Genomic DNA, 24901 nt, shown 5'->3' with positions numbered 1-24901 from the left:
TCTTCCAATCACGGAGCCCTGAAATATATAAAGCAATTATTAACAGAACTAAAGGGAAAAACAGACCAAAACACTAATGTAGTCAGGAACATAAATACCCACTGTTGGATAGGTCACATTATTCAAACAGAAAATGTATAAGGAAAAAAACATCCTTAAATGACACATTAGACCAACTGGACATAATTTACATTTACTGAGCCTTTCATCCCAAAACAGCTGCTTACGTATTCTTCTTTAATGCACATGGAACATTCTCAAAGATCGATCACATACAGGGACACAGAGATTGCCTCAACAAATATAAGAAGGTTGAAATCATACCAACCATATTCTCTGATCATAATGCTTTGAAATGGATATAAACTGTAAAAAGAAAGGAGAAAAAAACACAAATACATGGAGATTAAACAACATGCTACTGAAGAATGACTGGGTCAGAGAAGAAGTAAGAGAGATCAAGAGATAAATAGAAAGGAATGATAATGATAGTACAACATAACAAAACATTTGCGACACATCAAAAGTCATACCAAGAGGAAAGTTCATATCATTAGAAGTCTATCTCCAAAAAAAGAACGAGCTCAAATAAACAACCTAATGCTTCACTTAAAAAAAACTAGGAAAAGAAGAACAACTGAAGTCTAAAGTCAACAGAAGGAAAGAAATTGTCAAAATTAGAACATAAATAAATAAACAAATAACAATAGAAAAAAAATGCAATAAAGAGCTGGTTCTTTGAGAAGGTTAATAAAATTGTCAAATCCCTGGCTAGACTCACTAATGAAAAAAGAGAAAGGACACATAGAAAGAAAATCAGGGAAGAAAGAGGAGAAATTATGACAGACACCACAGAAATAAAAAGGATCACATAAGAATATTATGACAAATTATATAACACCAAACTTAATAACCTAGAAGAAATGGACAAATACTTAGAAAGATACAACCTTCTTAGACTGAATCAAGAACTGGCATATCTAAATAGATCAATCAGCATTATGGACATCATCAAAAACGTATCAAAAAGTAAAAGTCCAGAACCAGATGACTTCACCAGTGAATTCTACAAAACATTCAAATAAGATTTAATACTTATTCTCCTCAAAGTCTTCCGAAAATTGAAGAGGAGGCAATACTTACTAAATCATTTTATGAGGCCAATGTTACCCTGATACCAAAACCTGGTAAAGATTACACACACACACACACACACACACACACACGAACACACACACACACACACACACAAACACACACAACTATAGACCAATATCTCTCACGAACACAGATGTGAAAGTCCTAAGATACTAGCAAAACAAATACAGCAACATATTCAAAAGATTATATACCACGATCAAGTGTGCTTCATCCCAGGGGCACAGGGATGGCTCAACATATGCAATAGATAATGTGATACGCCATATAAACAAATTACAAAATAAGAATCATATGATCATATTAATAAATATAGAAAAAGCCTTTGACAAGGTACAGCATCCATTTGTGATCAAAACACTTAACAAAATCAGTATAGAAGGAAAGTAACTTAACATAATAAAAGCCATATATAACAAACCCTCAGTCAACATTACCCTTAATGGTATAAAACTAAAAATCTTCCTTCAGGAACAAGACAAGACTGTCCACTATGGCCACTGTTTTTCAATATAACATGGATGTTCTAGAAAGTACAATCGGCCAAGAGAAAGATGTAAAAGGCAGCCTAATAGGAAATGAATAAGTTAAACTGTCACTATTTGTGGATGACAGGATTCTCTATATAGAAAACCCTAAAGACTCCACAAGAATATTACTAGAAACAATAAGCAAATACAGAAAGTTTCTGGATACAATATCAATGTTCAGAAATCTATAGCATTCCTATACCCTAATAATGAAGTATCAGAAAAAGAAGTGGAAAAAATAATTTCTTTTGCAATTGCAACAAAAAGAATAAAATAACTAGGAATAAATCTAACAAAACATGTGAAGGACCTATATAATGAAAACTATAAGATCCTATTAAAAGAAATCTAAGAAGAACAAAGAAATGGAAAGATATTTCATATTCTTTGATGGGAAGAATCAACACAGTTAAATGACCTTTTCCCTTAAAGCATTATACAGATTTAATGCAATCCCCATCAAAGTCCCATTGGCATTTTTTAAAGAAATAAAACAAACCATCATCAAATTTGTATGGAAGAACAAAAGACCCCAAATCGCCAAAGCCATCCTCAGGAAAAATAACAAGACTGGAAGCCTCACTCTGCCCAACTTCAAATTATTCTACAAAGCAACAATAATCAAAACGGCATGGTATTGGCAGCAAAACAGACACATGGATCAGTGGAACAGAATCGAGATTTCAGAAGTAAACCCATATTTATATGGGCATATAATTTTTAACAGAAAAGCCATAACCATACAGTAGAGAAAGGAAAGCCTCTTCGATAAATGGTGCTGGGAAAACTAGAAAGTCACCTGCAAAAGAATGAAACCAGACTCTTGTCTATCACCACATACCAAAATCAATACAAAATGGATTAAGGACTTAAACATAAGACCTGAAACAATAAATCACATAGAAGAAAACTTAGGGACTAAACTCATGGAATTTGCACTTAGAGCGTATTTATGAATCTGTACTCAAAAGCAAGGGAAGTAAAAGCAATAATAAATGAATGAGACTACAAAAAACTGAAAAGCTTCTGCACAGCAAAATAAACTGTTAATAAGATAGGAGACAACCATCTGAATGGAAAAATATATTTGCCAGCAATGCTTCCAAAATAGGACTAATATCCAAAATATACAAAGAACTCAAACAACTTGATAACAACAACAATAAAAAATGATTCAATCAAAAATATGCAGAGGACCTGAACAGATACTTCTCCCAAGAATACATACAAATGCCCAACAAACATATGAAAAGATACTCATCATCAGTAGCTATTAGGGAAATGAAAATCAAAACCACAATGAGATACCATTGCACACCTGTTAGAATAGCTGTTATCAACAGCACAAGTAATAACAAGTGTTGGAGAGGATGCAGAGAAAAAAGAACCCTCATACACTGCTGGTGGGACTGCAAATTGGTATAGACACTATGGAAAACAATATGGAGGTCCCTCAAAAAACTAAGAAGTGATATACCACATGATCTAGCACCCTCTACTGGTATTTGCCCCAAAGACTTGAAAACTCATATCTGAAAAAATATTTGCATACCGATTCATAGCAGCGTTATTCCCAGTGGCCAGGACATGGAAACGACCAAAGTGTTCTACGATAGATGATTGGCTAAAGAAGCTATGGTACATATATACAATGGAATACTACTCAGCTATAAGAAGAGATGCAATACTACTATTTGTGACAACATGGATGGACCTCTAGATAATCATGCTAAGTGAAGAAAGCCAGATGGAAAAAGTTGAAAATTACATGATATCATTTAAATGTGGGATATAAACCTAAAAGCAACAAATGAACAGGACAAACAAACAGAGACTCATGGACACGGTCAGAAGGCTAGTAGTTACCAGAGGGTAGGGGCAGCAGGGATGAGGGAGGTAATGGGGTAAAAGGGGTCAAGTATGTGGTAACAGAAAGAACTCTAACTTTGGAAGGAGAACACACAGTGTAAATATATATATATGCCTTATTATTAAAGTGTATAGTTGAAACATTGGATTTTGCTAACCAATGTCACCAAAGAAAAATAGTAAATTAAAAAAATAAAATAAATGTAAATTTTAGGGGATTTAAGTAATTTTCATTTGAGCAACTATCACCACTATTTACCTCCAGAATTTTTTCATTATCTTTACTGAAATTCTATACCCGTTAAACAACAATTCTCATTACGCCCTTTGTCTAACCCCTGGTACCAGCTAGTCTACTTTCTGTTTTTATGAAATTAACTATCTTTGGTACCTCATATAAGTGAAATCATACAATATTTGTCATTTTTATCTGGTTTGTTTTACATGGCATAATATTTTAAAACTATCCGTGTCGTAGCATGTATCATAATTTTGTTAGATTTCTAGGCTGAATAATACTTCATTTCATGTATAGATTATATCTTGTTTATTCATTCATCTATTAATGGATATTTGCATTGTTTCTACATTTTGGCTATTATGAACATGCTGCTGTGAACACTGGTATACAAATACCTGTTCATGTCCCTGCTTTCAATTCTTTGGGATATATACCTAGAATTGTAATTGCTGGATCATATGGTAATTCTGTTTATTTCTTTTAGGCACTATGATAATGTTTTCCACAGCAATTTTACCTTTTTAGATTTCACCAAGCAATGTACAATGGTTCCATTTTCTCTACACACTTGCCAATCATCGTTATTTTATTTTTTTAATTGCCATTCTAATGAGTATAGATGGATGCTTTTGAAAGTTGTAATTTCCCAGAGTGTCACTTCTGCTTCCTCACTTGTTTTAGATGTTCCACTGTACATCTCCACCCACAATGAGTTTTCCAGGCATTTATGTGTCTATAGACCCCCCTGCAGCTTTCCTGAGCAGTGGCACATCTTTTCTTCCTGATAACCAAGAAGGTAAAACAGATACTAGTCCTTCTGCAGCCTCCGAAACAGATTAGAATTTGCAAATAAGCTCTGCCGTCTCTGGTTTGAGGGATCAAAAATTGCGACACTGCCCTCTCCAGACCATTCCAAACCACAAGCAAGATTGTGAGGCAAGGGCCAATAAATATGTCCTAAAACTTCCTATTGATTTGAACATGGCTTTTTTTTTCTTTATTGGAACTTTGTTTGTTTGCTGTAGAACTTTAACTGTTCCCCTTTGTCTTTCTCCCCCACTCTTTGATTTTTTTCAATTACAGTTGACATTCAATAGTATTTTATATTAGTTTCAAGTGGACAGCATTGTGGTTAGAAATTTGTATAATTTATGATATGAACCCCTGACTTGTCTAATAACCCACCTGGCACTATATATAGTTATGACCATATTATTGACAATATTCCTCATGCTTTACTTTAAAATCCCAAGACTATTTTCTAGTCTCTTAACCTTTTACACTCCACCACCAAACCCCCTCTCATCTGGCAACCATCTCTGCATCTACGAGCCTGTTTCTGTTTTGTTCGTTAGTTTGTTTTTTCTTTAGATTCCACATATAAGAGAGATCATATGGTTTTTGTATTTTTCTGTCTGACTTATTCCACTTAACATACCTTCCAGGTCTATCTATGTTCTCATAAATAACAAGATTTCATTTATTTTTATGGCTGAGTAATATTTCATTGTTCATATGTACCACTATTTCTTTATTCAATTATTTATTGATGGGCACTTAGGTTGCTTTCATATCTTGGCTATTGTAAATAATGTTGCAGTTAACATAGGAGTGCGTATATCTTTTTGAATTAGTGTTTTGGTTTTCTTCAAATAAGCCCAGAGCTGGAATTGCTGGGTCATATGGTAGTGTTATTTTTAATTTTTTGAGAAACCGCCATATTGTTTTCCATAGAGGCTGTACCAATTTGCAATCCAACCAACAGTGTATGGGGGTTCCCTTTTCTCCACGTCCATGCCGTCACTTGTTGTTTATTAATTTATTGATGATAGCCATTCTGACAGATGTGAGGTGATAACTCATTGTGGTTTTAATTTGCACTTCTCTGATGATTAGCAATGTTGAACATCTTTTCACATGTCTATGTCTATTGGTATTCTGTTTGTTCTCTTTGGAGAAATGTCTGTTCAGGTCCTCTGCCCATTTTTTAATTGAATTTTTATTATTCTGTTTGTGGTGTTAAGTTGCTTGAGTTCTTTATAAATTTTGGATTTTAACCCCTTATCAGACATATCATTGGTAAATATCTTCTCCCATTCAGTAGGTTTTCTTTTCTTTTTGTTGATGATTTCCTTTGTTGTGCAAAACTTTTTAGTTTGAAATAGTCCCATTTGTTTATTTTTATTTGTTTGTTTTCCTAGCCCAAGGTGACATATTAGAAAAACTATTATAAGAGAAATGTCAGAGAGTTTACTGCCTGTTCATTTCTAGGAGTTTTATGGTGTTGGGTCTTACATTTAAGTCTTTAATTCATTTGAGTTTATTCTTGTATGGTGTAAGAAGGTGGTTTAGTTTCATTTTCTGCATTTTTCTGTCATTTCCCCAGCACCATTTATTGAATGAACTTTCTTTATCCCATTGTATATGCTTTCCTCCCTTGTTATAAATCAAATGACCACATAGGTGTTTATTTCTGAGCTCTCTATTCTGTTTCATTGATCTATGCATCTGTTTTTATGCCAGTACCGTATTGTTTTGATTACTATATCCTTTTAGTATAGTTTGATGTCAGGTATTGTGATGTCTTCAAATTTGCTCTTCTTTCTCAAAATCGCTGTAGGTATATGGGATCATTGTGGCTCCATATAAATTTTAAGATTATTTGTTCTAGATAATAAAGAATATCACTGGTATTTGATAAAGATTGCATTGAATCTGTAGATTGCTTTAGGGAATATAAACAATTTAACAATATCAATTTTTCTTATCCATGAGCACAGTACATGCTTCCATTTATTTGTATCTTCTTCATGTCTTATAATTTTCCAAGTACAAGTCTTTTACCTCTTTGGTTAAATTTATTCCTAGGTATTTTATTTTATTTTATTTTTGATGCAATAGTAAATAGAATTGTTTTCTTAATTACTCTTTCTGAAAATTTGTTATTGGTGTGTAGAAATGAAACTGATTTCTGAATATTAATTCTGCATCCTGCTACTTTACTGAATTCATTTATCAGCTCTAACAGTGTTTTTATGTAATCTTTAGGGTTCTCCATATATAGTATTGTCATCTGTAAATAATGACAGTTTGACTTCTTTTCAAAATAGATGCTTTTTGTTTCTTTTTCTTGTCTGATTGCTGTGACTAGGACTTCCAATAATATGTTCAATGAAAGTGGTAAAAGTAGACATCCTTGTCTTGTCCCTGATCTTAAGAAAAATGCTTTTAGCTTTTCACTGTTGAATATGATACTAGTGGTAGGTTTGTCATACATGGCCTTTATCATATTGAGGTATGTTTCCTCTAGTCTCATTTTGCTGAGAGATTTTTTTTTATCATAGATGAATGCCAGATTTTGTCAAATGTTTTTTCTGTATTTATTGATATGATCATATAATTTTTATTTACATTTGTTTATATGGTGTATCATATTAATTTATTTGTGGATATTGAACAACCTTAAGTCTCAGGAATAAATTCCCCTTGATCAGGGTTATGATCTTTTTAATATATTGGTGAAACCAGTTTGCTAACATTTCATTGATAGTTTTTGCATCTATGTTCATCAGAGATATCGGTTTATAATTTTCCATTTTTGTTATGTCTTTGTCTGGGTAATGGCGGCCTCATAAAATGAGCTTGGGAGCCTTTGGATGGGCTATAGTTTATTTGTTTGTTTGTCTGTTTGTTTATTTTAGGTGAGGCAACCTTGGTCGATCTCACAGATAGAAATCCTTTATTTTTATTATTTTTAAAAAATTTTTTACACCTACAGCACCTGGTCTTCCTAGGTGGTCTCCTATCCAAGTACTAACCAGGCCCAACCCTGCTTAACTTCCAAGATCAGATGGGACTGGGCTTTTTCAAGCTGGAATGGCCATAGTGGATGGGCTACTTTAAATTAAGTATTCAGAAATGGCTCTTAGAGATGTTTGACCTGAAATGTGTGTCTTTTTTATTTAAGTATAATAATTTGAAAATATATGAACTTTATACTATTCATACTTCGTATGAGACATATAAATAAGTTTCAAGCTTTTCACATATATAATTTTGTTGTTTATGCCTCCATTCAAAATATATAAGAATTTTGTATCTGGTATTTTCTTATATGTTATTTTACAGAGAGTGAGAAATTTCATATACTTAACCTCTCACCATCTACAATCCATCACCAAGTTTCGCTCATTTGTTCAGTCTTTTCTGAAATAACTTTCTATTCCCACTATTTCTGCCTTTATTTGATTATTTTTTTTCCAAAGGACTATTTCACCAGCCTCTTCTATGACACCAATTGCACACTTCAATTCCTCTACTTATAAACAGATTTGACTTTCTAAAATATAGATCTGATCAAGACATTCCTCGACTGCAAAAATATTACATTGCCGTCTTTATGATAAAATCCAGCCTCCTTGAAATGTCATCAAATGCCCTTCCCTATCTGAAATAAGGATGGCTTTATTCTTTTCTTTCTTCATTTAGGAGTCACATCAAACTGACATCTGTTTATTCATCTCTCCATCTCCTCATCTCTTCTCTCCATTACTGTCACCAAATTATTTGCACTCATTTTTTAAACATATTTTCAATTATAATATTATATTAATCTCGGATGTGTAACAAAGTGACTGGACACTTACGAAATGATCACCCTAATAAATCTAGTACCCATCTGATCCAATGCATAATTATTACAACAGTATGTACTATGTTCCCTATGCTATACTTTATAACCCCACGACTATTTTGTAACTACCAATTTGTACTTCTTAATCTCTTCTGCTTTTTCACCCATCCCTTAATCCCCTTTTCATCTGGCAGCCATAAAGATGTTCTCTGAGTCTATGAGTTTGTTTCTGTTTTGTTTGTTTATTTTGTTTTGTTTTGTTTTGTTTTTTAGATCCCACATATAGGTAAAATCATAAGTCATTTGTTTTTCTTTGTCTGACTTACTTCACTTAGTCAAATACCCTTTAAAATGTCTATCCATGTTTTTACAGTTGGCAAAATTTCATTCTTTTCTATGGATGACTAATATTCCATTGTATATATGTATCATTTCTTCTTTATTCATTCATCTATCGATGGACACTTAGGTTGTTTCCACTTGGCTATTGTAAATAATGCTGCAATGAACATATGGATGCATATATTTTTCAAATTAGTGTTTTAGATTTCTTTGTGGAAATACACAAAAGAGGAAATACTGGATCCTTGTATCATGTTATAGACTTTGTTTTAAAGTCCATATTGTCTAGTATAAGTATTGCTACCCTAGCCTTTTTTTTTTTTTTTTTTTTGGTTTGTTTCCATTTTCATGAACTATCTTTCTATTCCTTTACTTTCAGTCTGGGTGTGTCTTTGGATCTGAAATGGATTTCCTGTAGGCAACATATGTAAGAGCCTTGTTTTCTTATTAATTTAGCCACCTTATGTCTTTCGATTGGAACATTTAATCCATTTACATTTAAAATAATTATTAATAGATATGTAGTTATTGCCATTTTATCATTCATAATTTTCATCTTTTTTTCCTCTTTTTCTTCTTAAAGAAGTTCTTCTAACATTTCTTGTAATACTGGTTTGGTGGCAATAAACTCTTTTATTTTCCTCTTTTCTGGGAAACTCTTATCTGTCCTTTCATTCTAAACAATAGCTTTGCTGGTTAGAATAACCTAGGTTGTAGGTCTTTGGTTTTCATTACTTTAAATATTTCTGGCCAATTCCTTCTTTCCTGAAAGTTTCTGATGAAAAATCAGCTGTTTTATGTAAGCTCCCTTGCTTTTCTCTTGCTGCTTTTAAGATTCTCTTTGTCTTTAACATTTGGCATTTTAATTATGATATTTCTTGGTGTGGGTTTCTTTGGATTCATCTTGTTTGAGACTGTCTGAACTTCCTGGGCTTGTATATTTATTCTTTCACCAAATTAGAAAAGTTTTCAGTTATTATTTCTTGAAATAGGTTTTCAATTTCTCGCTCTCTCTCTTCTCCTTCCAGTATCTCTATGATGTAAATGTTGGTACACTTGATGTTGTCCCAGAGGCCCCTGAAACTATTCTTACTTTTTGGGATATTTTTTCTTGTTGCTATTGTGGTTGTTTTTTATTTCTGCTACCTTATCTTCTAAATCACCGATTTGATCCTCTGCGTTACCTAATCTACTGTGGATTTCCTATAATGTACTCTTCACTTCAATATTATAGTCTTCATTTCTTACTGGTTCTTTTTCATGTTTTTGTTGTTGTTGTTGTTGTTGTTGTTGTTGTTGTTGTTGTCGTTTAAATCTCTATTTTTATGTTTCCTATGTCTTTGCTGAAGTTTTCTCTGATATCATTGAGCATCTTTACAATCAGTTTTTTGAACTCTGAATCTGGTCATTTCTTGTCTCCATTTTTTTTCTGGAGTTTTGTTCTGTTCTGTCATTTGGAACATGTCTCTTTGTCTCCCCATTTTGGCTGCCTCTTTGAGTTTGTTTCTAAGCATTAGGTAGTGTTGCTATATCTCTTTGTCTTGGAAGTAGGTGTCTCTGGGGCTCATTGGCACAGTCTCCATGGTCACCTCAGCTAGGTGCTCCAGGTGTGTCCCTTATGTGAATCATGTGCATCCTCCTGTTGTAGTTGAGATATGATTGATGTTGGCACAATAATGAGACAGAATGACCTTCAGGCTGATTTGTTATTAGGACTGGCTGTGACTATAGTGAAGTTGTTGTGCAGGGGCAGACCCTATGAAGTAGGAGTTGTTTTAGCAGGGCTCTAGTGCCTGTTTATAGAAGTGGTTGGTGGTGCTCTGGTATGGTCTGAAGCTGGACACCAGTGTGTAGTTTCTGGGGCTTCTTGAGAAGGACTCCTGTATAAGCCAAGGTCAGCCACTTCCTGTGCCCTGCCTGGGGTTACCTGGTATGAGCTACAAATTGATCTGCAGATTTTTGTCACTGGTACTGTATTTGGGGGTACCTGGGAGAAGTTAAGCTGTGAACTGAGGCTGGCTGCTGTTAGTGCTGGGTCTTGGACTGCTGAGCAAGATGTATAGGGCATATTGAGGCCAGATACTATTTGTTTGAGGTTTGTGAACCTTTGAGAGATTTTAGGTAAGTCCACAACATGAGCCAAGACAAGTTGTTTGGGACAGTGACTGGAAGTGGCTTAGGTGGGCTCCCAAGTTGAGAGCTATGAGGTCTCAGGGAATCACCAGGGTAGGGTGACCAGTGTTATCAAGGTTAATGGAGATACAGATATGATGCCCACCTGTGTGTGCAGGTTGCATAGGGGCAATGGCTTCTGGCATCACTTCTGTCTAGGAGAAGGCTGCCTCTCCAGCCCTGGCCCTGAGCCAGATAATTTTGTTCCTTTCTTTATGTTTCTGGCACCTTTCAAGCTGCTGCCCCAGTTCTAGAGCCCCGAGGGAACGAGTCCATATGTGAGCCCTCTAAGAGGAACACCTGCAGCTCCAGTGGCTCTCTGTCTCTCTCAGCTACAATCTCTGCTGATTTTCACAGCCAGCGTTATGGAAACTTTTCTCCCTGGCACTACAACCCTGGGCTGGGGAACCTGGTATTGGGCTGAGCCCCCTCACTCCTAGTGGGGAACCTCCACAGCTGAGATATCCCTCCTTACTTTTAAATATAACATGTGGATGTGGGACCAGTCCAATTGGTGTCTGTGCCTCTACTACAAGTTTTCATGTGGCTTCTTTAGTTTATCCTTTGTTACAGAACTTCTGTTCTGCTAGACTTCAGGTGAGTCTCAATGATGATTGTTCCGAGGTTTAATTGCAATTTTAGTTGTAGGATGAGGCTAGCACTGTGTTTAGTTACTCTAACATCTTGACCAAAACTGGATTATTCTCTTCACTCATTCATAAAGCTCCTTGTATCTAATGCTAATTACCACACAATATGATTAGTGCTATAATAGAGGTATGCATAACATTTATCACCTTGTATTGTAAATTGTCCAGTGAAATATCTGACATTGCCTTAATGTGGAGGCTAAAGCCTAAAGCAGGAGCCAGCTTGGTCCATAACTATCGCTGTGACTTCGGATATGTCTGTACCTTATCTTCTTTGTCTTTAAAACTAAAATAAATCAGTATCTATGTTATAGCATTGTTAGACAAAAGGGTCTAAAATGGTGCCTGGCATGTTTTAGTAAGTTTTCAATGGATGCTTTCTTATTTAGTTTTATATTAACTTCTGCATCTCTAGGGACATAAAATAAGTATACATTAGAGATTAAATGAATAAAAAATTTAGCATATGAGCACCTTATTAATATGTAAATGACATAATCATAATCACAGAAAGAAGATAGGGAATTTGCTACTTCCGGATTTCTATGGACAAAGACACATACAATAGACACATAGAGTTTAGAAAATGGTAATGTTTCTAGTGGATGGATTGAAAGCCCTGAATTGTACAGACTCTTCTGCATTTTAAATCTTGGCCTCCCACCCCTCATGGGTTACCTGCCATTCTCTGTTCTGCTCTGTGACCTGAGGGACATGTTGCTATGTTCTGCAATATCTGCAAATTCCTTGACCTGTGTTTTCTGGTTGGTTTGGCCAATGGGACTAGAGAGTGGAAGAAGAATGCCAAGGTGCTATTTTCCAACCTCTCCCTGCCTGAGTCAGGTCTGGCAAGGCTGCATCAGTTCTGATTTTGACAGGGTCCTTATCAATTTGTAAAGTCAGTGGTACAAGTAAATAATGAAACTGCAATTATAGAAAATCTTTTTGGGTTGAAGGCAAAAAAAATATTTTTTTTCCAGTTTACTTAATGTGTATATAGAATCTTCACTATATTTATTCGTATTGCTCTCATTCAACATTTGACTAGAAATAAAGGGAAGTAGGTAGAATCACCATGCCTCTGTATGTAGATTTGATTTGGCTGGTTCTATTCTAGTGTATATAAAGCTCGCACAAGCAAGCAGGAAACCAGAGAATTTTAAATAGTATAGTCAAATAGGAGCTTTCAGAAGGACATGCTGTGTCATAAGCCCCTCCACCTATTTCTTTGGGTAGTGTCTGACGAACAATCAGCTGCTGGAGTAGCACAGTGTGAGGGGAGGAAGAGCCCTTCCCTTAGAAAAGAAACAACATTTGGGTATCCTGCAGAGCAGAGTGCAACGTTTCCAGGGGGCAAGTGCATTTATCCCTTACATTGCAAGGGCTTTAAAACCATAGACAATTAAAAAAGTGTGAGCTTTGAGCAATTAATTGCACAAAGAAGGTATGAGCATTCTATTTATTTTAATAGTCCTGGTAAAAGAAAGTGACTGATGGAGCTTATGGAACAACATTCAGGTATACATCTAATCTTCAGGGAAGTGTTATTTGAATACCCCACACTGTTAGGCATTGTGCTAGAGTAAAATAAGATAGACTGTCTCTGTTCCCATTGAGATTACTTTCTAGTAAAGAATCAGACAAACCAGAGTATGGGATACAGAAAAAGTTTAGTGAAAAATTAAGAACCAGAAAAACAAAAAAAGACTAGTGCAAAAATGCCTCCTCCTGCCACACCTGAGTAATTTTTCAATCCTGAGTGATGTTTAATTCCATAAAGCTGACCAGTTTATTCACTGCTTGTTTCTGGTCTTTGGCACTGTTCTGCAGAGTGAGGAGCAGGAGAGGCCTTTTCCCAGAAGGAACTATGTCCTGGTCTCCTGTGTCAGGGACAATTTCCAGCTTACAAAGTCAAGGCTGTGAGCATGATGAGCCCTGCAATACTTTGGTCTCTGTTTTCTTATGAGTGATGTATTGATCATTGTAAATGTCATCTTCTTCACTCTCTGTATGGATCACTGAACAAAGGGTCTTGGGGAGTGAGGAACGAAGGCAGGCCCTGAACCTAGATCTGAGATCAGCCATAGCTTCACCCATTCTGCTGGTAGGTGAATGGCATTTGATTTGGTGATCATATTTGAGAACTCTGGATTTAAGTTTCCTCAGTGTCATTGATGCTGTGGGAATAATAGTGACAAGGCTTAAGGCTGGGGACACAGCACCCACTAGCTGCTCACACTTTGTGCAAGACTCAGAGTGACTTCATCCAGGAGTAAATCCTTCTCAGTGTCCTTCACTAAAATGCTGGCCAAAGAGCTGACCAAGCACTCAGCAATGCTCAGTTTTCTTTGTAAAATCATTTCTCACAAGGCTCAAGTAGGAAAATACTTGGAAGGAGTAACTGCAGCCTTATCATCTGGTTGAGACACAACAGCCCAATAGGACTTCTTGTTCAAAGCTAAAGAAGGCAGCTCAAGTTCATCACTCATGGTTGCAATTGTCCAAAGGAAACCCAACATCTCTCACAGGACCACTGAGGCACTGAGGAGAGAAGACTATAATTCCATGTGCCATTCATAATACAGTCTGGTACCCGTGTTAGTTCTATATCCTAGCTTTATACCAGCCCAGGGCTCAGGGGACTGAAAGATCAGAGTTGGAGCCTAGAATCAGAAGGTGGTCCCTGTTCTCTTCATAACAAGTTGCCATCCCATGTGCAGCTCTGAAAGGACACTCTAGTATCCTCTGGTTAAACTGCTAGTTAGACAGAAAGCTACCTGTAATTTTGTTTCTGGGCTATATAGTAAATATTCTCAAATAAGTGGGAACATCAACATATGAAAGTCCTTACATTCTTTCTCTTGGAAAAAAAGGGTAGGCTCTTATGGGCCTTTGACCTTTAAAAAGGATTCACCCAGAGAACTTTGCTAATTCTTACGACCCTGTATCACACGATTTGCTTCCTCAGTGAAATGAAGTATAATTGGCATATTTACATAGCCTCTTCAGACTTTTCATGCCAGAGATAAGCAGAAGCAACAAAGTCAGGGTGAGAGTAGGGGCTGGGCAGCTGGCAAGGTGTTTTCCTCAGTGGAAAGTGACTGGTCACTCTTGAAAAGCAAACAAACAGGTCATAAGTTCAACAAGTTCTATGTGCTTTACAGTAGGCTTTTGCCTGTTACCTTATTCTGTGTCTGCACTGAAACATTCTTGACTCCCAGGCTTTCCTCAGAATGCTGGGTCCCATTTATACTACCATGGCACTTACCCCTGTTCTCCTCTGCCACCATCTATATGCAGCTCCCTTGGTCATTTGAACACTCTTACTCTTTTGATGTCTTAACTCTGTCCTCCTAATCCTATGTTATGAACCCTTGTAGACTCCATTCTATTGCCTACACACCTCTCCTGGCCTCTGCCTTTTTATTTTTATTTTTTAATTTCATTTTTTTCCTACAGAACCTTGTATTCCTAGATGGTCTCCTATCCAAGTACTAACCAGGCCTGAACCTGCTTAGCTTCCGAGATCAGATGAAATCGGGCATGTTAAGGGTGGCATGGCCGTAGACTTGCCTCTTCCTTCTTTGACTGTCTTTTCCCCTCCCCAAGTAGATCTCCTGAGTACAGCTCACTTCCTCCAGGTCCTGTACATTCTTTTATCTCACTCATTCCAGACTATGAGCTCTCTAGTGACTCCTTCTCAGCTTCCCTCTGAGACCTTTGACTCTTCCCACCCCTTTGCACTTCAGCGTTTGCTTCTGTTCTGCTTACTGTCAGCCCAAGTTCTGAGGGCTCTCTCTCATATACCCCCATGCTGAGCCACTTTGTGTTGGTATCTCTCAAATTTTGATATTTAACCAGTTACTCTCCTGCTAACCAGAGCCATAGTTCCAGTTACATATTATTATATCAAGCTGTGTTTAAAACAGAAATTGCAAGATCTCCCTGTCAAAAGGTGAATTCCTAATTTTTCCTCTCTAAATATTGTCTTCTGGACATACTTACCATCATAATTAATAGCATCAATCCACCTAACTGTATGACAAGAAAACTTACACGTATTTTATGTTTTTCTTTCTCTCTCACATCAACATTCAATCAGTGCACTAATTAGTTCAGTCTCTTCTCTCTTTGAAATGTCCCCAAAGTCAATCCCTTCCTTTTTAGACACTGCCTCTGTCTTAGTCTTGAACTTCTATTTCTCCCCTTGATTTATCAACAGCTTCAGATTTTCATTCACAATATAGAAAGATTTACTTTTTTATTTGTATTTATGTATTTTTAAAATTAAATCAATTGGGATAACATTGCTTAGTACAATTTTATAATTTTCAGGTGTACATTATAATTTGACATCTATATATTGTATTGTGTGTTTAAAACCCAAAGTCCAGTTTTCTTCAGCTACCATATATTTGATCCCCTTTTCCCACTTCAGCCTCTCCCTATGGGGTAACCTTCATTACCCCGTCTACCTCTCCCATCCTCTCCCACTCCCTACCTTCTGGTAACCACTAGTCTAAAGTCCATGTCTGAGTCTCTCTTTTTTCATCCTGTTCATCTGTTGCTTTTAGGTTAAATCCCCTAAAATTTACATTTATTTTATTTTTTTAATTTACTATTTTTCTTTGGTGACATTGGTTAGCAAAATCCAATAAGTTTCAACTATACACTTTAATAGTAAGGAATATATATATTTATACTGTGTGTTCTCCTTCCAAAGTTAGAATTCTTTCTGTTACCACATACTTGACCCCTTTTACCCCATTACCTCCCTCATCCCTGCTGCCCCTACCTTCTGGTAACTACTAGCCTTCTGACCATATCCATGAGTCTCTGTTTGTTTGTCCTGTTAATTTGTTGCTTTTAGGTTTATATCACACATATAATTGATATCATGTGATTTTCAACTTTTCCTGTCTGGCTTATTTCACTTAGCATGACTATCTTGAGGTCCATCCATGTTGTCTCAAATGGCAGTATTTCATCTCTTCTTATGGCTGAGTAATATTCCATTGTATATATGTACCACAGCTTCTTTAGCCAACCATCTATCATAGGACACTTCTGTTGCTTCCATGTCCTGGCCACTGTGCATAATGCTGCTATGAACACTTGTGTGCAAGTATCTTTTTGGATATAGGTTTTCAAGAGTTTGGGGTAGATACCCAGTAGATGAATTGCTGGATCAATTCTTAGTTTTTTGAGGAACTTCCATACTCTTTTCCATAGTGGCTGTACCAATTTGCAGTCTCACCAGCAGTGTATGAGGGTTCCTTTTTCTCGGTATCTTCTCCAACATTTGTTATTACTTGTCCGTTGATTATAGCTATTCTAACAGGCATGAGATATATCTCTTTGTGGTTTCGATTTGCATTTTTTCAATAGTTAGCGATGCTGAGAACCTTTTCAAATATTTTCTGGCCATTCATATGTCCTCTAGGGAGAAGTTTCTATTCAGGTCCTCTGCCCATTTTTGATTTAATCTTTAGTTTTTTTGAGTTGTATGAGTTCTTTGTATATTTTGGATAGTAGGCTCTTATCGGAGGTGTTGCTTGCAAATATATTTTCCTGTTTGGATGGTTGTCTCTTTACCTTGTTGACAGTTTCTTAAGCTGAGTAGAAACGTTTTAGTTAATATAGTCCCATTCATTTATCTTAGCATTTACTTCCCTTGAATTTGAGGTCAAATTCATAAAATACCCTTTAAGTCCAAGATGCTTGAGTTTATATATTTTTTATTTTTTTTAAGTTTATTGGGGTAACATTGGTTAATACAATTATACAATTTTCAGATGTACATCATAATTTGACATCTATATATTCTATTGTGTGATTATCATCCAGAGTACAGTTTTCTTCAGCTACCATATATTTGATCCCCTTTACCCACTTTGCCCTCTCCCTACCCCCCTATATTTGACTCCCTTTACCCTGTATCCCTCTTTCCTCCTCCCCCACCTCCTACCCTCTTGCAACCACTGTCTATTGTCCATATGTGGGTTTATATCCCACGTATAAGTGATATCATGTGATTTTAAAATTTTTCAGTTTGGCTTATTACTTTTCTTCTTCTCCCTCTTTTTTTTTTTTTTTTTTTAAGGTGAGGCAACCCTTGGTTGACCTCACAGATTGCAAGGACCTTGTCAGCTTACAATCCCTTATTTTTTATTTTGGACGCTGACAGCACCTGGTCTTCCTAGGTGGTCTCCCATCCAAGTGCTAACCAAGCCTGATCAGACGGGATCAGGTTTGTTCAGGGTATCATGGCTAGAGACAAGTCTGGCTTATTTCACTTACAATGATTATACCAAGGTCCATCCAGGTTGTCTCAAATGACAGTATTTCATCTCTTTTATGGCTGAGTAGCAGTCTATTGTATATCTGTACCACAGGTTCAATTTGTTGCTGTGTATGCTGAATGTTCATTGCTATCTTGCTATAGGAATTCTGTTCTTATTATTTAAGCTTATAATGCCCTGTTCTTAGTAAGGGTTGCACTCCTCTGCTTTTATTTGCCTGAGAATCACTCTATTCCTAATTATGTATTTTTGTTTTGTTTTGTTTTGTTATTTTGTTTTAGATAAGCTGACACCTTTCAGTATTTCCTGTAGTGGGGCCCCGTAGTGGAGAATTCCCCCAATTTTTGAATGTCTGGAAAGGTCTTAATTTCTTCTTCATATCTAAACAAGAGCTTAGCTGGATACATTATTCTAGACTTGTAGTTCCTTTCACTTGGTAGTTTAAATATTTGATTCCATCCTTTTCTGGCTTGTATGGTTTGCGCTGAGAAGTCCGATGATAATCTAATGGGTTTTCCTTTATAAGCTGTCATCTTCTTTTCTCTGGCTGCCCTGAGAATTCTGCTTTGTTGTTAATTTTTGATAACGTAAATACTATGTGTCTTGGTGAAGGCCTTTATGGGTTGAGATAACTGGATGTTCTGTCGACTCCTTAATTCCAAGCTCCAGTTCATTCCTTAGATTTGGGAAATTTTTGTCAACTATTTGTCTGAAAATACTTTCTAGTCCCTGCTCCTTTTCCTTGCCTTTTGTAATGCCCATTATGCTTATGTTTCCTCTCCTGATGGTATCAGCTAGGTCTTGTATTTCTCTTTCATTATTTTTCATTCTTCAGTTTCTCTCTTCTTCCTTCTGATTTATTTCTAGATTTCTGTCTTCAATATCACTGATCCTTTCCTCCGTTTGGTCGACTCTATTTCCCAAGCTTGCTATTTCATTTTTTAACTCTTTCACTGTTTTTTTTTTTTAATCTCCAGAAGACCTATCCTGTTCTTTTTGAGGGTTTCAATCTCCTTTCTAAAGAACTCATTCTGTTCATCTAGTTGTTGTATCAATACCTGAAATTAATGAGTTTTTTTTAGAAGCATCATTCTGAATTCTCTGTCATTTAAGTTGCATATTTCTATGTCTGTAATCTTATTTTCTGAAGATTTTTTTCTTTCTTTCTGAGATGCCTTGTCACCTTGATTGTTCATGATGTTTAATGAGCATTTCTCTGCCTGGGCATTAACGGAAGTGTATTCTGTTTTTTTTCCAAAAAGAAGATTTATTATATAAAGTTATTGCTTTAGCCTGCTGCAAAGAAAGTGCTTTTCTTTTGGTTCCAGTAGGTGGCTTCTAAGTCTCTTGGAACCCTGCTTTATATAAAGCCTAAATATCTTTTTATTTTTTTGTAGATATTCAATCACACTTGCTACTCTCAGTTTCAGTTTCTGTCAGGTTAGCAACAGTCTTGGCAGTGTTTACTCAGATTCCTCAGAGAAGGGTCTCAGTCTCACAGGGTACGGGGGAGGGGCCCTCTGGATTCGGGGTTGGGAGCTGCTGCTCAGCCTCGGTTTTGCAACCGGGGCCCATAATAATCAATTGTTGTTTCTCTGCGGCCTTGTCCCACTTCTCTGCTTTCTGCCCTGGTCACTGGGCCCTGTTGCCAGCTGCTAGTTCTGGCACTTCAGGCAGGCTGATCATGGAAGTTGCCATACCTTCACCCTTCCCCCTTTATTTCACCCAGTCCACCACCTGACACCTGGAGTTCTGACCTGTGGTAGTTCTTAAGTTCAGATTCCACGCTCAGACGTGCTTGTGTGCAGTTTGGGTGTTTTCTTTCTTTCTTTCTTTCTTTCTTTCTTTCTTTCTTTCTTTCTTTCTTTCTTTCTTTCTTTCTTTCTTTCGAGTTTTAGTTGTTCAGCTTATTGTTGTTTCAAGAGGAGAGATCTGAGGACATCTCTCATTCCACCATGTTTCCTGAGATTTTGTATTGTAATTGTTGGTTCACTCATGTGTTCTTCCCACTATAGCTTTTTTAGGGAAGAGATCTTGCTAATTTCATCTTTGCATCAATCCGACATAGTATGTGATAAATCTATAATTGCTTTATTAAAATGGATATCCCTGTGACATTTAGCATAGTCCTATATGGTATGATATTTGATGAGAGCATCTTTATTTAAGATTGCAGATTCTGAGTCGTAAGTCTCCTTAGCAACAATTTCCCTGCTGCACCTGTCTGGGTTTTTTTTCTACCTCACAGGCTTTTTCTCCCTATATTGTTCAGAAAAAAAAATGACGAAGAGTAAATTTTGTTTCACTTGTTTCAAATGTTTGATGTAGATATGCCTGCCATAGGTCGAAGACTACAGAGCTGAGACTGCATAGAACAGCATGGCAATAGCTAGAAGCCTTAGCAGAGGTGGATTATTTGATGCTATAAAACCAAAATACAGAGATTTGGCCTATAAGCCCAGCAGGCCCAAATGTCAAGCAGAAGCTGCCTTCATCAGCAGCCATTGTAACACATCATGAATAAGCAATGTCACATAAGAACCACATTAGCAATCTTCAGAACTTATTTCCTCCTTAATTCCTGCAGTGAGAACAGGGGTAATTTTCAAATCAGGTGTGGTGATGACACAGCAAGAAAGTGTATGCATAATACATGTCTCATGCAGATTTCTGGAGGCTTCTGATACTTGAGGTATCTCACCCAAAGAATTGACAGATACTTATCTTCTCACACTTATCAGTAAGTGGTAAGAGGTGTCTCAATAGGAGAGAACCAAAGAGATAACTGGATTTTTGAGTTAAAAGAATACTTAGAGATCATTTGTCCCAACAGCTTATTTTATAAGATGCAGAATCTGATGTTCATAGTGCTAAAGCCATTGATCCAAAAGTGTGCAGATGTTAAAGGATTTCAAACCCATGAATACCTCTAAGGAGCCTCCACTGGGAACTCATAATTTTAGTAGAATTTTCAATATTCAAGATTTATATCTACTTACTTCAAAAAGTGATTACTGTATTTTACGTCAATTTGCAGTTGACAATACATTTTCAGTGTCATTAGTAATTTATTTTGTATTCTGGGTGAAGACTAACAGAGTCTTCTAATGCTTTGTTGTTCACTCTCATCACCTTTCATTCTATCTGACACACTGCTCTAAACACAGTGGCTGTTGAGAAATGCTGTTGCCTTTTGACTAAGAAACAGTAGAACTTTCAAGCGTAACAAAGCAAAAATTCTAGATCTTACCATTCTAGGTGGTTTTCCACAAATGCAGACATGGGGCTGATCTGCACTGTGTAAGTATCATTTGCAGAGTACTCAAAGAGTCCATAATAAGGGTTGAAGAGCTCCTGAGACAAAAGGAAGAAGAACTCTCGCGAAGGACCACTGTAGTCCAGGCTGCAAAAGAAGCAGAGGCCAGAAAACTCATTACAAACAAGAGGTAGGAAACTTATCTCTATCTAGGTGCTAGTATGCTCTTTCAGAGTCAGTGCTGGAGAAAAGAGGGAGCAGCTTTGGCTCTTTAGAGTGGATCCCAATGGCAGTATCAATTTGCTCTAGAAAATGAGGATGTGCATGAATGAATTTGCATGGCAATGTTTCTTAACTTTTTTGACCATGTAGTAACTACTGAATAAAACATACAGCTGGCTTATTAAAACTGAGGACTTTTTGGAAGAGGCACAAGAAATTTCCTGTGACAGTGTTTGCATGCATGCATGTGTGCATGTGTGTGAATTGAAAAACTTCCAAATTTATGCTGATATGCCCTTCTAAGTGGGCTTGCCCTCCATGGTTGAGATGGGTTTTTATGAAATCACTGAAATTATATGAAAAATTTCATACGTAATTGTATATGCACACTTTAGGATGAAGAGTTTTTTTGTTTGTTTGTTTTGTTTTGTTTTTTATCAAATACTCAGAAGTATGCACCACCTGAAAAAATAAAGATCCAGTAGCTTAGGGCTATATTTTTGATTTATACTTTGACCATATACCTCAGACTCTAGTACAATATTAGGCTTTTAAAGAATATGAAACCTAAAGCTTGGCAATACCTGGAGAGAGAAAGATATCCAGGGAGGACATGATTAGAATCACCTTGGGGCAAAGGTTTAGAGACATCCTGCTTATTCTTAATAAAAAATCACCCCAAATCCAAAGGTCTAGTCTACCCAAATTGAGGTATCTGTATAAAACTACTGATGTTCACCCCTCCTCTCCAACAAAGGTGACATAGAGCTTGTTTCGCTGGAGCTCTTTCCGGGAATAGGCCATCACTTGATTGAAGGTTCCCTCCAACAAGTGGTCCCGACGAATGATAAGCCTGGAAAGGAGAAGAAGCCATGTGGATGGTGAGCATTGACTCAAAGCTCTGTAGTTGGAGAGTGCGCTAGGTGAGTGATGAGAGCCTAGGCTTAGTCTCACTCTCCAGCCTCTCCAAGGAGGTACAGATTCCATCAGTTGATCAGTGGACTTTTTAAACACTCTTTTCAAAACATTGGGAACACAATGTGTGCACTTTTATAATTGGATACATTCCATCCTATTAGACTAAATTTTGGATTTTTGGGATTAATTTAAGAAAAAAACCCAGAATCTCTTCAGTTGAATTCCTAAGTTCGGGTTCAGTTTTTCAAGATGAAAATAATAAATTCAGAAGGAAAAACAAACAAACAAACAAACAACTTTTTACTTATACTCCAATTACAAAGTTACAAACAGTCCATGAATTTGACTAACAAGTTAAATTCGTACCAAGAATAAGCAAAGAGAAATATAAGATTTTTTCATTTAGTTCAAGATTCCTTGTTTTCTGGAAAGGTCTACTATTAACTTTGCATATGCCTTTTCTGCAATCTACTGTTCTTTCTCACTCTCCTGTCTTTCTCTTCTCTTCTCTTTATGCCTCCCTTCCGATTTCTTAACTCCCTTTCTTCTTTCTTCCCAACTTCCTAACATTTTTTCTTCCTCTTTCTTATGAGCAAAACTGCTACCACACCAAGGTATCCAATATTCAAAACAAATACTACAAAGGTATATGGGAGAAAATGATATAAAAAGCTACCATCTGAATTCTGTTCCAAGTACTGGAGCACTCACTTAATTTTCCCTGGACCCTGACCAAATCCTTTAACTTCCAATTTTCGGTAGAAATTGCGGAGCTTGGCTTCAAAATCTCTTCGGTAGGGTGAAGGGGCTCTTGCACTGGCTCTTTGTAAACCTGACGAGAGAAGAACGTGGGTCGAAGGTCAAGAGCAAATAACCAGAGCAACAATAGAGGAAAGTCTGACCAGAGGCACATCCCTGTGACTTCATATTTTTCTTTTCCAAGAAGTTTCTCTTAATTTCCATCACTCCCTCAGTTACTTTTATAATAAATATAAATAATACAATAAAGAAAGTGTTTATTGAATCCTGATGACAATAAATAGTTAAGTTTTCCACTCCATTTCAAGTTGTATTTCTCATCAAAATACTTTGATAAGCAACATAAACAATGCTAGACTAAATTTTTCTTGTAAGTCACTGTATTATAAGAAATGACTGTAACTTTAATGAGACAACTAGTACTAATATATGCATATGTTGTACTTCTCTAAGTTTATTGATATTGATGCTAAAATAAACATACCTGTCTACTAGGGCTCAGAGCACTTAGGACTTTATATTAGATTACCTTGCATCATATAAACAAAATTAAATAATAATGATAATAATAATGATAATGATTTCCTTGACTCTATTAGAAGAGAGTTTTTCTATCACCCAGAGTGCTTTATAAATGCTTTATTATCTTTATACACCTTTTAAGGAAAAAACAACATTGGAAAAAATAACATTCTTCCCCCAAGTTTTACAGGTGGCCGGAATCATGGTTTGTTCCTTTATTAATTACTCTATTTAAGGTATTGAATTTATAATCTAGAGAAGACTGATAGCAAAAACTCATAGAAATTAGAATATAATTGCAATTTGAAGTGACTGCTACCCATGAAGAAAAGGAATTTGGTTCTCTGAGATTACAGAACACTTTGGCCATGTTCAGGAAGCCTTCCATGGGGAAGATCTGAAGCATAAGTAAGCATAAATGAGACTGAATAAGTTAGAAGAGGCTTCCATTTAACGAAGAGAAGAGATAAGTTGGGAGAAAAAAGCCAATTTAGGTAGAGAATTAGCATATGGAAAGGTACTACAGCAGAATGGAAAGTAGTGTTCCAGTTTACCTGAAGTACAGGTATAAGAACCACACACAGTGTTGTAAAACTAGGCTTGAGAAGTGAGCAGGAGGCAGATCAAACAGGGTAAGGTATGCTGTGTTAAGAAAGTTTGTTTAATGCTAAGCACAACAGAAAGCTATTGCATAGTGGCTGACATAATATGACTTGAGTTATAAAAATGTCATTCTTAGACTTTGGGTCATGATGGCAGAGTATATAAATGTTGTATTTGCCTCCTCTCATGACCATATAGAAATTACAACTAAACTACAGAACAATTATCTTAGAGAAATCAATTCAAGTCTAGGCGAACAGATGTACTACAACAAAGCCATACAGAATAAGCCACAAGACTGGTAGGATGGGCAGAAATGTAGAAGGGGCTGGTCTCACACCATGTGTGGCAGTTAAAAATTGGGAGGGATATCTTGGTTGTGGAGGTTCCCTCAGAGGAGCAAGGGGTCTCAAGTCCACACCAGGCTCCTTAGGCCAAGATTCCAATGACAAGAAGAGAAGTATCCACATTTTTTGCTGTGAAAAACAGTGGAGATTGTGGCTGAGTGAGATGAAGGGTGGCTGGAGTACCAAGCACTATTTTTAAAAGGCCAGCTCATGGATTTAGTGGCTAATGGAATCACTCACTCTGCTCTTTAGTGCTGCAGCAACAGCTCAAAAGATGCCAGGGACATAATGGGAGGAACTGCGTTGTCTGGCTTCAGAGTGAGTACTGGAAGGGTAGCTTTCTCCCAGACAGAAGAGCTAGCAGAATCCATTGTTTC

General features: G+C 36.5%; 1 protein-coding gene and 2 pseudogenes across 4 annotated transcripts in view; all 3 read right to left on the bottom strand.

The window, feature by feature from the left end:
* The window catches only part of HECW1 (HECT, C2 and WW domain containing E3 ubiquitin protein ligase 1), a 455900-nt gene that overhangs the window by 45652 nt on the left and 385347 nt on the right, over positions 1-24901 (bottom strand). For all 4 annotated transcript variants that reach the window (XM_036231048.1, XM_016118948.2, XM_016118947.2 and 1 more), the window contains 3 exons: positions 23005-23125; positions 22115-22228; positions 21148-21300 (listed from right to left, as the gene is read on the bottom strand). In XM_036231048.1, the coding sequence (XP_036086941.1) occupies positions 21148-21300; positions 22115-22228; positions 23005-23125 (388 nt within the window). The remainder of the gene's footprint in view (positions 1-21147; positions 21301-22114; positions 22229-23004; positions 23126-24901) is intronic.
* LOC118610909 lies at positions 7568-7686 on the bottom strand (annotated as a pseudogene).
* LOC118611244 lies at positions 15046-15164 on the bottom strand (annotated as a pseudogene).

This window comes from Rousettus aegyptiacus, unplaced genomic scaffold, assembly GCF_014176215.1.
Source record: "Rousettus aegyptiacus isolate mRouAeg1 unplaced genomic scaffold, mRouAeg1.p scaffold_m13_p_13, whole genome shotgun sequence".
Lineage (NCBI taxonomy): Eukaryota > Metazoa > Chordata > Mammalia > Chiroptera > Pteropodidae > Rousettus > Rousettus aegyptiacus.
The sequence above is the reverse complement of the archived record's forward strand: the minus strand, read 5'-3'. Positions and strand labels throughout refer to the sequence as shown.